Source organism: Microtus oregoni, unplaced genomic scaffold, assembly GCF_018167655.1.
Source record: "Microtus oregoni isolate MIOR12 unplaced genomic scaffold, Mior012 000028F_ref0000031, whole genome shotgun sequence".
NCBI lineage: Eukaryota > Metazoa > Chordata > Mammalia > Rodentia > Cricetidae > Microtus > Microtus oregoni.
Genome location: NW_024543087.1, coordinates 19,924,127 through 19,938,950, shown reverse-complemented (window position 1 = coordinate 19,938,950; position 14,824 = coordinate 19,924,127). Strand labels below are relative to the sequence as shown.

The window sequence follows — 14,824 nt, the reverse complement described above, 5'->3', positions numbered from 1 at the left end:
GAAAGGAAGAAAGAAATGGTGTTTGCTGACTTTTAACCTCAGAATTCAACAGATTCATCTCTGCAGAATGGTCTTTCTTGTGTTCAAAATAGGATAGCCAGAACCAGTAAAGAGATGCTCTTTTAGGATTTGTTGTCTAAGCGAGGATGCAGACACTCCAGTGTCTGTCAAAGGAGCTGGATCTTAGTGAACTGTCAAAGCATCTCAGTCCTCTGAAGATGGAGTACACCTGTCAGTGTTGCCTTGGGGTTTTTCGTGGGGGTTGCCTGGCTAAGCTTCACAGAGAAAGCATGGAGCTAAAGAAACAGGGTTTAGGGTGGATGTTTAGTTTTGGTCTTGTTCTGTGCATCTTCAGGGAACAAGCTAGGACCAACTCCAAGTTCCTGGTTTGGCTGTCTGTAACTGCCATCAAATGAACTATTCTTGTTCCCATTTTCAGAGGAGGAAACGGAAAGAAGCCAAATGACACACACAAAGAACTTGCTAGAATCTATGCCCCAGAAACTGTAGGACAACCTGTTTCCTAGCCTATCCTCCATATTTCCTCCCTATAACAACTGGTGGGTTATACCCACTTACCTATGTAAGGTGTACTCAGTTGTTAAATTTTTATCCTGTTCTATTTTAATGAAATAGGGCCACATGTGATACCAGCTGGTCTTGAACTCACTCTCTGTATACGAACTCCTGGGAAGCAGCTGATTGCATAGGCCAATGAGGGGTGAGCCTTCATGACTATGGGGAGTTTGGGGTGTTCCTATAACCTAATTGCCACTTCTTTTGATAGCCTCCCCCAACATCCTTTCCTTGCCCACCTTCATATCAGACCTAACATTCTAAGAAACAGATAGAAACTTCTGGAAGCTATTAACAGAACCCTATTCCCCACCCATGGAAGGGCTAAGAATGCCATCAGATACCATCTGAGGCCTGTGGTTGAGGCTCGTCGGCCTGACGTAACTGTCCACTTAATGCTTCCGCCAATGCGTTTTTCAAAAATGCCTCAACTTACAGATTCTTTGTTCTGTCTCTATAAAAAACTCCATGAAAACTGCTTCCATGTTGGAGCACTGCATTTGAGAAGACCTAAATATACGTTCCTGGGCCACGGTCACTCATGTTTGACTGTGGTATGAACTATCTTTTATTGCCTTTGAGGTGAAGCTCTGTTTTTTGCATCAACAGTAGCCATGGGTAACCTTTAGCTCCTGATCCACCTCTCTAATACTGGGATTACAGGTATGCACTCCCATGTCCAGCTCCAGTATCCAGGATCTTCATAGAGCCTAGAAGGCACGAACATGGACAAAGAGCTGACTCAGATTTCATACCCTAAGAGCAGATGCATTGCTGGGTTTTCAGAATTCATCTGCAGAAAGCACACATCTGTGCAATGCGGACAGGGATGGAGTTCCAGTGGTTTTCATTCTGCACTTTCTGTCCATAGTAATTATTCAGCTCCGTGCTGAATCAGCCACAGGCTACCTTGCTTAGTTTGGTTTCCCTGGCAATACACTGAGAGTACTAAGGAAGATTATTGGGTTGGGGCCATGGCTCAGTGAGGGCTATAACTCCCATTCCCAGCACCCATGTTAAATAAAGCTGGGCGTGGCAGTGTAGACGGAGAGTTTTCTTCATCCTGCAGTCCTGCAGTACTGGTTTCTCTCCATCCTCGGGGTCCCCACAGACGCTTATGAAATAACCACTCTAAGGCTTATTATCAGTTATGATTGTTTGGTCAATGGCTTAGGCTTCTTACTGACTATCTCTCTCTCTCTCTCTCTCTCTCTCTCTCTCTCTCTCTCTCTCTCTTATAAATTAACCATTTCTACTGATCTGTGTATCACCACATGGCCATGGCATTACCTCTGTTCTGACATCTTTCTCCTTAGGCTGTTATTGGCATCTCTCTTTTTGGGTGGCTAAAGGGGCATCTTCCTGATTTCATCTTCTCTCTTTCCCTATCTTTGTTTTGATTTCCTGCCTAGGTATATTCTGCCTAGCCACTGGCTGAAACAATTTTATTCATCAACCAATAAGAGAAACACATAGTCACAGCACACAGAAGGACATCCTTCATCAGCAGTGTGCCTGTAATCCCAGCCCAGAGGCAGGAGGATCCCTAGGATTTGCCATCCAGCCCATCTAACCAAATTAGCAAGCTTTAGATTTAAAAAAGCTTATCTCAAAAAAGGAGGGAGATGCATAACATATTTTCATTATTTGTTCTTCTGTGGAAGGCTGTCTAGACTGGTTCCTTTCCCTGCTGTTGTAAATAGAGCTGAAGTGAACCATGGGCTTGCACCGCTTGGGTCTGCTGTCTTCGGGGTGTACCGTTCAAAAACACAGTAATGACATCTAATACCTTATATGCTGATTTTTTTTAATTAAAAAATAGAAAAAACTAAGGAGGAGCATGATTCAAAGAAGATGTCTGCTGTCAACCCCTGGCCTCCGTATGCACCCACACACTCACATGTTCACACACACAGAGAAAAAAAATCTTAAATTAACCATCCAACACATAACACACACGAAAACAAAATCTATCGATCTATGATGATAATTATTAAAATTTTAGTCATGAATGGAGACTATCTAAATGATGAATCCTTCATCATTTAAACTCGAAGTTAAGATCAACCATTTTAACACATGCATTACTTGTGAAGAGATTTAGTGTTCATTTGTCTGTTGCAGATGGAGACAGCGGCCAACTCTTAGTATTGTACAGTGGGTGCTATTTGTGACGTTTCCTCCTCCTCTACTGTTTCCTTTGGTCATCTCCCCTTCCAGGAAGGATGGAAAATTGTTGCAGGAGGCTACTCATTTGTTTCCTGGCCACCAGACTCCAAAAATAAATATCACTCAGAAACCATATTATTTGCAATACTGTTTAGCCAATTGCTTAAGCATATTTTTGGCTAACTCTTATAACTTAATTTAACCAGTTTCTATTAAGCTGTGTATTGCCATGAGGCTGTGGCCTACCAGGTAAAGTTCCCGCGTCTGTCTATGGCAGGGCTGCATGGCTTCTCTCTGACTCCGCCTTCTTTCTCCCAGCATTCAGTTTAGTTTTCCCCACCTAGCTAAGTTCTGCCTTGCTATAGGTTCAAAGCAGTTTCTTTATTAGTCAGTGGTATTCACAGCATACGGAGGGGAATCCCACATCAGAAAATAGGCTAGGTTGTGCCAAGGGGGAAGACATTCCCAGTACCAGGCTTTGGACAGACATCTCTCCCTTTCCTCATCCTCCTTGAGACAAGGCCTTGTGTAGCCTATAATCACTGTAGGGTGTGAAATTACAGATTGTGCCACCACACCGTTTTTGAGGTGTAGTTTTTGATCAAGCATGGGGCTTCGTGCATGCCAAGGCTTAACCAAGCACTTAACCAACTGAGCTTCATCCCAGCCCTAAACGAGCCCTCTCTTGAGAGTACCAATAACCGGAGCCTAAGCTTTCTATTTATATCTTTTACATTGTGGGTAGTTATTCAGATACTGAGAATATGATATTATGCCAAGCTGAGCCTTATCTACAGCTCCCCAAGAGACAGTTAACTTTATTTGGGGCTTAATGTTTCCTTCAGTCACAAAGAGGGTTTTTTTTTATTTTTTGTTTTTATTCCATTGTATGAGCACCACTCACTCATAAATATTTTGATCTAGTAAATTCGATGTACGTAAGTTTTAACCAGTTCTGAAAGCCACCCAGGCTTGAGGAGAATTCCCCTCTTCATGCCAGGACTCGGGCTCAGTCCCGCGCTTAACTCAGCCACTCACTTGTGATTGCACATAAAGCTTTATTGGACTATAACCATGCCTTTCTTTTGTCTATCGGTAGGGCCATTTTGTGATATAATGACGAAATTTAATGATTATGGCAGAGACCATATGATCCTCAAGAACTTAAATATTTCTTACCTATTTAAAAAGAAACGTGGATCCCTGCTCTTGTCTGTTTCAAACCTATTGCTGAGTCACGTTATTACTTCTGATGTAAACTAAGTACAGCAGCGTAGTCATTCGTGACTAACACACCACCCTAGCTGGATACCTTCACTTCAGATAGATGATCCTTCCTAGAGCAGGCGAGATGTCTGCCAAGTTGCTTTTTCCTAAGTTAGACTGCCACCTACTGGTAGATGTGTGAAATCACTGATGGATGAAGAAATCCTCAATCAGTGATTCCCCAAATTGGAGTCTTGCTTATGGACTTTGTAATAAGGAGGCCTCGCTTGCGTAAATGAAAAAGACTGAAGTAATTAAACGGTAAGGTTTTTCTCTAGAAAGACTCAACTGTAGCATTTCCAGATCATGAGGTACTTATTCCAAGGTGCTAAGGATGTTTGTGATAAAGACAGGTGCCTCTTTTTAAGGTTCAAATTAAATGCTATTGAAGGCAAAAACTTTTCAGATTCACTCCCTATCTCAAGATGATAAAGAAAGAATATTAGAGAGAATTAAGCTTACCAAAGGGGACTGTGCACACTAGCAATAAGGAGACAGATGGCAGAGATGAAACCATTGATTTTCAACCTGGATTACCAATTACAAGGCTTGTGGAGCTTTTAAGAAGCAATGGTGTACAGACCCCATTCCTTGGAGATCCTGGCTTAATAGTTCTGGGTCGAGGCCTGGACATCAGCTTTCTTTTTTTCAAGTTCTCCAAGTGATTTTAATGAATGATAAGGCTGAGTCTTTATTCCACAGTAGTGTGTCTCAACTGATGGGGTAGATTCCAACCATCATGATTCCCTGTACTTATCCTGTAGAGTGTAATCCATTAGCTCCGTGATGGCATCTGAGCAGTGAATCCCTATTCAGAGCCACGGTATGGGTGCAGTTAGGGAGCTATCCTACTAAACTCAGCAAGGGCGTAAGTCATTCCTACCCATATTTTAATGCAAACTCGGTAGTGCTGAGATTGTAAAGTAGGTGTGTATCACCTGGGAGTAACTGAGCATGAAGGTTTGAAAAGTCCGGTCTCAGAAGCTCAGTATCTATCCGTTTCTAATAAGTACCCCAAGTAATTCATTCATCATTTCTTTCTCTTTGTTCTTCTTCCTGTTCCTTCTTTTTCTCCCTCCTCTCCTCCTCTCCTCCTTCTTCTTGGGTGTGTGATAGCCTAACACTGAACTCAGGTCAGCCTGGACTCATGGCAATCTTCCCACCTCAGCCTCCTTAGCTAGGAGATCAGTGCTAAGCCACCACACTCAGCTGTCCCAGGGAATTTCAAACCAGAATCTGAGAACCAAATACATGGTGTCATTTCTTCCGAGTCCCATTTTGAAGAGCAGCATCGCTGTTTGCTCATCTGACCTGTCACTCAAATCAAATGAAAGCATTTTCTTTTCCTTCGGGTGTGAGAACAAATTCTTCCAAAAGGTGGTGGCTGGAAGGAAGAGCAGTTTCGTTATATTTCTGCCTTCCTTAGTTGCCAAGTGGCTCTGCTCACTGTGGGGTGCACTGAAGTCACTCGGCACCCGGATACTAAGTGGGCTGCTCAAAACTGAAAAGGTGGCTTCATCACACGTAGTTGGGAAGGGTCACTGGAAGTCTGGGCTCAGCTGAGACTGTCACTGGCTCATGAACTCACAGGCCTGCCAGTCTGTGTATAGTCTCCCAGGGAGTTCCAGGATACTCTAAATGGAGTGGCCATTCTCTCGGAGACTCATCTTAGAAACTGCAACAATGTCACTTCTGCTACAGTATTTTGGTCAAAGCAGTGGTAGCCTCATGTGACCCCATGAAGACTTCCATATGCTGGTCCCCAGGGCCCCACACTCAAAGGGCTGTACTTTGGGGCTAAGACTCTGATGCTGTTGCTTGGAATTCTTCATGCTTTTTTAACAAGGGCAATACATTCCCCTTTGGCACTTGGTCCCACACACATAGCCCCTTCTTGTTGTAAACTGTATCATCTTTCAATGAGCAAAGTGTTAAAACTGTTTGTAACCAGGGTAGGCGTGGCGATGCATATCTGTAATCTGAGCACACTGGAAGTATGGCCTGGAGGAAGCGGGTTGAAGACCAGGCTGGGCTACAAAGTGAGACCCTATCTCAAAAAGACCCTATCTCAAAAAGTACCCACTCTTATGCTATCTTTTTTTTTTGAGACAGGGTTTCTCTGTGTGTCTCCGGCTGGCCTGGAACTCACTCTGTAGACCCTGGCTGGCCTGGAACTCACAGAGATCCAGCTGCCTCTGCCTCCCTGAGTGCTAGGATTAAAGGCTGTGCCACCAGCGCCTGGTTTATGCTATCTTTTTAAATTACCCCGTGGCATGCATTTGTGAGTCAAAGAACAACTTTCAGGGGTCAACTCTCTACCTCTATGACATGAGTCTCAAGAACTGAACCTGGGCCATCAGTCTCAGCAGCAAGGAAGGGCCTTTGCCATTTCTCTGTCCCCAAAGCATCTATCTGTAATCAGTCACAGGCCACCTGCTAGATTTTACTCCTCAGTGCATCTTTCTGTTCAGTGCTATACTTTGAAAATGCAGAATCAGGTAGGTAGGTTCTATTAAGCATTAAGAAGAACAGATGATGAAATTGAGATTAGACTATATTTTTTTTACCATGCTTTAGGATTAATAAACTCAGTGGAAATCTACTACCAGCCCCTTCACATGGTCATCTTTGAGCTCATTTATTTGGTTTGCCTATCTTGGCATTAATGTATGCTTATCCAAGGTGAACATGAATGTATGTATAGTTACTTGATGAAAAAGATGATGTCTTTGTCATTGTCTCTATAGATGCAGACAGCTTCAGGGTCTCAGCAAACCCAGATTTGTGTCTGGAGAGTCTACAAAGCCATTTGACAGTCTTTGAAGATGGTAGTGACAACTAGTCTTGTCCATGAGCTCTGTGAGAACTGAGGGCATATGATGTGGGAAGTCCTTCAGCATGTGTGTTGCTTTTATTGGTTGATGAATAAAGCTGTTTCGGTCAATGGTTTAGCAGAGCAAAGCCAAGTGGGAACTCTGAACACAGATATAGAGAGTAGATGGAGTCAAGGAGATGCCATGTAGCTGCTAAAGGAGAAGGATGCCACTGACACCTCACCAGTAGACTACAACCTCGTGGTGATACATAGATTAATAGAAATGGGTTAATTTAAGATGTAAGAGCTAGCTAGGAGTACACACAAGTCATTGGTCAAGCAGTGTTGTAATTAATATAGCTTCTGTGTGATTATTCGGGTCTGGGCGGCCAGGAAACACTTGAGCAGTCTCTGGCTACAGTTGTAATAGGTCTTCCCAGAGCGTCAGTTATTTGTTCTACTGCACATGCTCAGGAGAGAGCCCATAACATCTGGTGCAGCAACAATAACAACCAAAAGTTACAAAATAAAAATCCCTCCTAGTTAGCAAAATGGTGTGTTAATTTTCTCATTGCCATGACAAAAAGTAACTGAAGGAAGGGAGGGAGAGAGGGAGGGAGGGAGGGGAAAGGAGAGAGGGGAGGAGAGAGGGAGGGAGAGAGGGAGGGAGGGGAAAGGAGAGAGGGGAGAGAGAAAGGGGAAGAGAGGGAAGGAGAAAGGGGAGGGAGAAAAGAGAGACATGAAGGAGGGAAGTGAGGGATGGAGCGAGAGAGGGAGGGAGAGAGGGAGGAAGGGTAGTTTTATTTTGGCTCACAGCTTGAGGGTATAGTCCGTCTGTCAGGAAGGCAGGAAAGTTGTTCACATTGTAACCTCAGCCAGAAAACAGAGATGAATCCTGACTGTCCAGTTGCTCTCTTCTGTGTACTCACTCTGGGGCCCCAGTGGGAAGAATGGTTGTGCACACTTCACTACTGTCAGTTAAACTTCTCAGGAAAATGCCCTCACAGACATGCGTGTGTCTTCTAGAGGATTTCGAATCCTGCCAAGCTGACAGTGGAAATCAGTCCACACAAACGCAGAAGCAGCTGATGCAGAATGGAGTTAGGAAGTGGTTCTTGCACAGGGTGCACCATGATTGCTAGAACTGCTGCCATGAGGGTGAACGCTCAACAGAAAAGCTCATGCAAAACTCTGGATAACTATCAGAGAAGGACACCACATTCTGAAGAAACGGGGTTAGCAGTGAGTACCACAAGGAAACAGCAGCCACATAAGAGGCAGAAGGAAAGTGGCCCAACAAAGGTGAAATACATGTCAAACAGGGTTCATCACCAAAGAGGTGAAGGGAAAAAAAATGGTTGATTTGGGGCTCTTAGTGGGATCTAAGCTCCCATACTGTCATCAATTAGTGTAGCTCTTTTCTGTCACTTTTTGGAAGGGGTGGGTGATGGCACACTCATAGATGTCTTCAGCTGAGCCACATCCCAAACATGAACATTTTCAAGCAAATTGTCAGGTATCTAGAGAATGGGACAGGGACGTGGAACAAATCAGTTCTGTCTGGCAAGCATGCTCTGCTTAAACATACCATGGTGGCATCTAGTGGTAATCACAGCACCTGGGAGGTGGAGGCAGGGAGGATCAGGAGTTTAAGGTCATCCTTGGCTACAAAGAAAGATTGAGGCCAGTCCGAGCTATGGGGCACCCTGGTTTAGAAAGAAAAGGAAAGGAGGAGGGAAGGAGAAAGAAAAGAAATCTGGAGAATGGTTCTTAAATCTCTGATCTAAGTTGATGGAACTGACATCAGAAATTAGCAACCAAAGAGAATTTGAGAATGTAGGGAATTCTTTGGGTTTTATGGCAGAGGAAATATTTCCCCTGAAAAGTCTCATGGTACTACCTGAAGAAATTAATATGTAACCCTTCAACTCAGAAAAATACAAAGGCCAGCAGAAAAGATGACCAGCTACTTCGGTGGAAGGAGTTCAGGAGCAGTTATTGTTCATAGGTTGGATCGGACCGGCATTCCCAAAGTTCTCTGGAGGAAAGACTGTTTGCTATGCGGTAGAGGTGACTGACGGATTCGACTTCAGCCGCTAACAATGCTGTGAGCAAACCACTCTCAGACATCAGTCTCCCCCAGCTAAAGAGAACAGATGACTAGATTAAGCGAAGTATGAAGTCCTAGCCCCCAAACCAATTTAGAACAATCTACGGAGCCATCCCAGCTTTTACAATCTGTGCAGGACAGCCGAGGTCCTTGTCGGGAATGCGGCAGAATGCAATCTCTCCTTCTGCCCAGTCTCCCTGCTTCCCTTTTCCTGTCGCAGGTGTCGGGCCCAGTGTTTCACTGTAGATGTCTTGTATGGTTATCTCAGCTTTTCAGGAAACCTGACGGTGTCTGTGAGTCAGATGGGACCCTATGGTCACGCGAGTCACCATGCAGGAAGCTCTGCAAGGACACATGCTTAAAATGCCACTAGTTTCCTTGCAACCAGGGAAGGAGTAAGCAAAAGCTGAAATAAAATTATATCACACTTGGGCAAGGGAATTTCCAGTAATCAGAGAATAATGGCAGATAGGAGAGAGTGGCTGGCACTTTAAAGAATTTCGGTACTTCCTAAGAAGGAAAGGACATGCATAAAGAGTACCAGCTCACAGCTCACAACAGTGTCAAGCAAAGACATTTCTGCCCTTTTTGTCCCCTTTAACTTTGGGCACCAACCTGGAGTGGGTAGGAAGACAAGCTAACAGACCAAGGGCAACCAGGAACAGAATCTAAAATGATAGCAAGTGTTCCCTTCCTGCAGACTCTATAATTGTAATAATTTCCTTTCGTCTAGTCTACGATCCCCAGCGTCCCAGGTGCCTTGAGTTATAAAACCTGATCTTATCAAAGGATGGACCCCGTGGTCTCATGTGGTGACGCTTTAAAGTTCTTTCCTGGACAACATTATTTGTTACATGCATACTGAGAGACACAGTAGGCCCTGAACTGCCTCTAGGGAGAGGAGACCCTAGTTTGGGGCAGCAGAGACAGCAGCGGTGGAGCAAGAGCAGGTGGGTGTGGGATCTAGTTCTCGCAAAGTAAGCGAAGCAGCGCCCTTCGCCCTTCTCGCTTTTAGCCTAGGTCCTAGTCTGAAGTCCTCCCTTCTAGACGTCCTGGAGTATAGCTCCTCTCCTGGTCCTCCCCACCCCCCCACCCCCACCCCGGCTTGCCCAACTCAATCCTGCAGCCTGTTACTGAAAAGCCAGCTCTCAGGCCGGACAGCTCCGGTCCGTGTTACCAACTCCGCTCTTCCCCCACGCTCCTTTCTCGCAACCCTGCCTCGTCCCGCCCCTCTCTGCAAGCCGCTAGCTCCCCAGCAGAAGCTCCAGCCCCACTAGAACGGCCTTGCCCCTGAAACCTGGCTCCGCCCTCTGGGTGCCGTTCTTTTCTCCTGCAGATACCCGCCCCCACCCCAGCTGTCACGCCTGGACCCTCCCACTCTGACTCTCCCCGGCTGCCACAGCGCCTCCCACTTACCCGGTCACGTCCCCAAACCCCGGCCCCACCTCCACTTCGGGCCCTGGCCTCACCTGACCACGCCTCCTCTCGCTGCCACGTCCCACCCCTCTCTGCAGACCGAGTCCTCTCCTGCAGCCGCAGCACGCCCTGCTTGTTTGTTCACGCCCCTAAGGCCTGGCTCCGCCCCTCCCTGGACGCCTTGTCTTTGAAACCACGCCTCCTCTCTGTGTCACTTTCCTCTCCCCTTCTCTCCAGGCCCCACTCACTACTGCTCTGCTCCTCTCTCAGCCCCCCTCCGCCCTCCCCGCTTCTGCACCCCGCCCCACCATTCGGCCACGCCCCACCATCTGGACTCCGCCCCTCCTGGCCCCGCCCTTGCCTCCTGGTCACACCCCCTCGCCGCTGCGCTCCGCCCTGCTTTCCAGGCCCCGCCCTCTTGGCCCCACCTCCTACTGGGACCCAGCGAGCCGCCTCGCCTGGCCGTGGGCACCATGGGGACAGCCTCATCTCTGGTGAGCCCTGCTGGTGGGGAGGTGATCGAGGACACGTACGGGGCGGGCGGCGGCGAGGCCTGCGAGATCCCGGTGGAGGTGAAGCCCAAGGCCCGCCTGCTGCGCAGCTCGTTCCGCAGGGGAGCGGGAGCCGGGCCCGGGTCGCTGCCTCGCGCGGCGGGCGGCGGCGGGCTGCTGGGAGCCAGCTTCAAGTCCACCGGCTCGTCGGTGCCAGAGCTGGAGTACGCGGCAGCCGAGTTCGAGCGCCTCAAGAAGGAGTATGAGATCTTCCGGGTCAGCAAGAACCAGGAGTTGCTGTCCATGGGTCGCCGAGAGGCCAAGCTGGACACCGAGAACAAGAGGCTGCGGGCGGAGCTGCAGGTAACGCGGGACAGAGTGTGTTGTGAGCGGGAAGCGCTGTTTGGGAAACTGAGACCCGGGTGTGCCGCTCAGCCACTTGGTGGCACCACCATCCTGCCCCAGCCTACAAATCTAGTTGTTTTCCAAGTTGGACAGAAACTTCTCCTTGTTTACGAGGAATTATTTGAATCTAAACTAATTTCTTATCAGGTTCTTTCTTCCCCCTTTTCAATTTCCGGTTCATTCATCTAGACACCTTGAATCAATCATCCCAAGTCCTGAAGCCACAAATGCCACACTGTGATGAAACTTCATACAACTCCTCCCCATTTAACATATCTCCAACATGGAGCGCTTGGCTCAGTTTCTTTGCGACGTCCTGAAGTTTTGGGTTTTAATGATATGACAGGAATTTTTATGGAAACCTCCTGGTTTCACCGTTTTTAACTGCTGTGGTTGAAAACCTTCCTTGAGAGTACTCAAATTCCCGTAGTCCATTTGGCTAATGGACTCAATCGTTATTTTGATGCTTTGTAGGCCTTATAACAGATCGGCTTTAGTTCATTCAGATAGTAGGTAAAGCAAAATTTCTCAGAGCAAAAAGTCTGGGACTTGATGCCAGGGGCCCGGAGCCTCTCTGGTGGTCGTATGTTTACTCCTTTCTTTTCCCTGGGTGAGATCTCTGATAGCCCAAGAGCTCCAGGGCCCATTGAAGTAGGCATTAAATAAATAGCTCAGGCTTTACATAAAAGAAGGCGCCTTCTTTTAGTCAGGCTTCATTTCCATCATTATCTAGTATTCCATTAGCATATTCTCTGGGAAGATGTTCCTCGCTGCAGCTCCTGCTGCCCTCGGGTTCCACTGGCTGACCAATGCACTTGCCCATATAAGGTGGACCTGTGCATTTCCGGTCTGATTTCATGTGCGTGCACTACTGCCAGCTGAGAGTCATGTGGATGGCAGGTAGGAAGGGGCAGGATGAAGAAGCCAGCTTAGAGAGGGCTGACAGACCCAAAGTCACAGGTCACTGGTCAGCAATCCCACTTCCTTATATAACCTGCTGTTCTTTTCTTGCCTGTATAATCTTGAGGAAATTTTCCCACATTTATTTCACTCAGCTGTGTTGACATTTACTGGAGGCCCGCTGTGGAATCAGACTGAATGGCTCAGCGGACAATAAAAGGATTAATCTATATTGTCGCGGAGCATGGAAACTTTCGTAGTTAATTATTCTTCAAGCTGAGCCTTACAAATTGCATTTCTTAGTCTCTTAGAAAACCTGAGGCATAGAAGACTTTGGGAGCTGGTGCAGTATTTCAAAGAAAAGGTGTTCATGTACATTGAAAGCTCATTGCTGCAGAATCTGCTTGCTAGGATTCAAACATGTTTGCATTTTTTTCTATTTTGCATGAATAAAATGATGACATAGACATGCTTGATAGTTGATAAAAATAATGAGTAGAGTATTAAATCCTAACACGTGTAACATATATATCAGAAGGCAAGGCTGTTTTTGTTAAGAGATAACAGGTGAATTATTCCAGGCACTTCAGAAAACTTATCAGAAGATACTGCGGGAAAAAGAGGGGGCCCTGGAAGCAAAATACCAAGCCATGGAGAGAGCAGTTACATTTGAACACGACAGAGACAGAGTTAAAAGGCAATTCAAGGTAAATTCCTTGTATTTCTACACGCCTCCAGTGTCACAGATTAAAAACTATTTTTTTTAAAAAAGTGTTCCTGCCGGGTGGTGTTGGCGCCCTTTAATCCCAGCACTCGGGAGGCAGAGGCAGAAGGATCTCTGTGAGTTCGAGGCCAGCCTGGTCTACAAGAGCTAGTTCCAGGACAGGCTCCAAAACCACAGAGAAACCCTGTCTCGAAAAACCAAAAAAAAAAAAAAAAAAAAAAAAAAAAAAAAAAAAAAGTGTTTATTTGATCCAGATGTAGCGGCCCATGCCCTTAATCCCAGCACTCTGGAGACAGAGACAAGCAGATTTCTGTAAATTCAAGGCCAGTCTGGTCTACATAATGAGAACTTGTCTTGAAAAACACAACAGAAAAAAAGTTCATCTGCTATCATGATGAACAGAGATAAATGAAGTAACACGTATGAAGGTCACAAGAGCTGGAGAAGAAAGTGTTTCGTGTTTTCAGTTGGGTGTTGTTTATTTGATAGAGAGATAATCTGGAAAGTGAACATTTTAGATGAGATATTGAAAGATTAAAGAATGAATTTTTATTTCTATTTTTAATTGTGTGTGTATGTATATACAAACACACATGGATGCAGTGCCTGTGGAGGCTGGAGTCATAGGATCTCTTGGAGCCAGAGTCACAGGCCAGTGTGAGCTGCCCAACATGAGTGTTAGGAATCAAAAGGAATCAAAACTCAGGTTTGCTGCAAGAGTAGCATGTATTCTTAGCCACTGTACCCTCTCTCCAGCCTCTAAGAATGTGGTTCCTTCGTGAGATGGAGCGTTTGAAAATGTTTGGTATTTGGTATGAAGGAAACAAATTTGTTAGACGTCACATAAGACTCACCTTCATGCTGCTAGACTTCCAGTGGGTTCAACTGGGAAGCAATAAAAGGTCTGAGGACGTCATCTCAGAGGAGACTAAGAACCAATAAAAACTGACTTTATGAATGAATGGGTTTCCCCCCTGAAAAGTTGGTGGCACAACTTTGTGATTATAAAAAGAGTCTCAAAATTAAATTCTACGTTTTAAAAGATTTTTAGGGAGACCAAAGAAAATGAAATCCAGGACTTACTGAGGGCCAAGCGGGAACTGGAGAGCAAACTTCAAAGGCTGCAGGCACAGGGTATCCAAGTTTTCGACCCTGGAGAGTCTGATTCTGATGACAGCTGCACAGATGTCACAGGTAAGCGCATTTCATGTTCACGTTACCCTTTCTGCAGGGCCGCTGTGATGCTCAGAACCGACTGCCGTATTCCCTTTGCTCTCTGTGTGCAGGATTAGTGCGTGCCATGCTCTTACACACAGAAGAGACCTTTTGGTACTCTCTTAGCTGCTAGGACCTCCTGTCCTTGGTAGTTCTGGTTAGACTTTCTCTTGTCCTCATGCTCTGCCAACCATCCTGGTCCATGGTGTACATGTGCGCTCTCTCTCCACACGCCAATCCCCACCCAAGGTACCCACGGCGAGTCACACCTACATTTTTCTAGCAAGAAAGAAAAATCTGTAATCACAGAATTCAAGACATTTCCCACAATTCAAGAAAGTATTAATGAGCTGTGATTAGTACAAGGTAAAGGAAAAGCTTCCTGTAGGTATAAGGAGATGTTGTTGTGATCCTCCTGTTTATAAGGGTGGTATTATAGCCTTACAAAGGGATGCACTGGGGAGTAAGATACAGCACCTGGCTGTCCCTGACTTATTTTCATTTTATTCTCAATGGTTGTGAGCAGCATTTTGAGAAAAAGATGCAGTGATCCCAACTGACCAAGAACAGCCTCCTGTTGTCACATGACTTACTGACTGCTTCCATTCCATATTGGCTTCTTCATATGTATAATGTATCAAAGTTACTGTAATGTCTTGGCAAGTTAAGAGACACAAGCTAATGCTGCCTTCTTGGTCCTTCTCATTGATACATCAATTTAAACCTGAAGGACACAA

At 45.9% G+C, this 14,824-nt stretch overlaps 1 protein-coding gene across 1 annotated transcript in view; it reads left to right on the top strand.

The window, feature by feature from the left end:
* Positions 1–10,824: 10,824 nt before the first annotated feature.
* Nphp3 (nephrocystin 3) overlaps positions 10,825–14,824 on the top strand; it is a 47,484-nt gene continuing 43,484 nt past the window's right edge. Inside the window, exons 1-3 of the mRNA XM_041677077.1 lie at positions 10,825–11,206; positions 12,730–12,855; positions 13,916–14,066. Coding sequence (XP_041533011.1) covers positions 10,826–11,206; positions 12,730–12,855; positions 13,916–14,066 — 658 coding nt within the window. The 5' untranslated portion in view covers position 10,825. The remainder of the gene's footprint in view (positions 11,207–12,729; positions 12,856–13,915; positions 14,067–14,824) is intronic.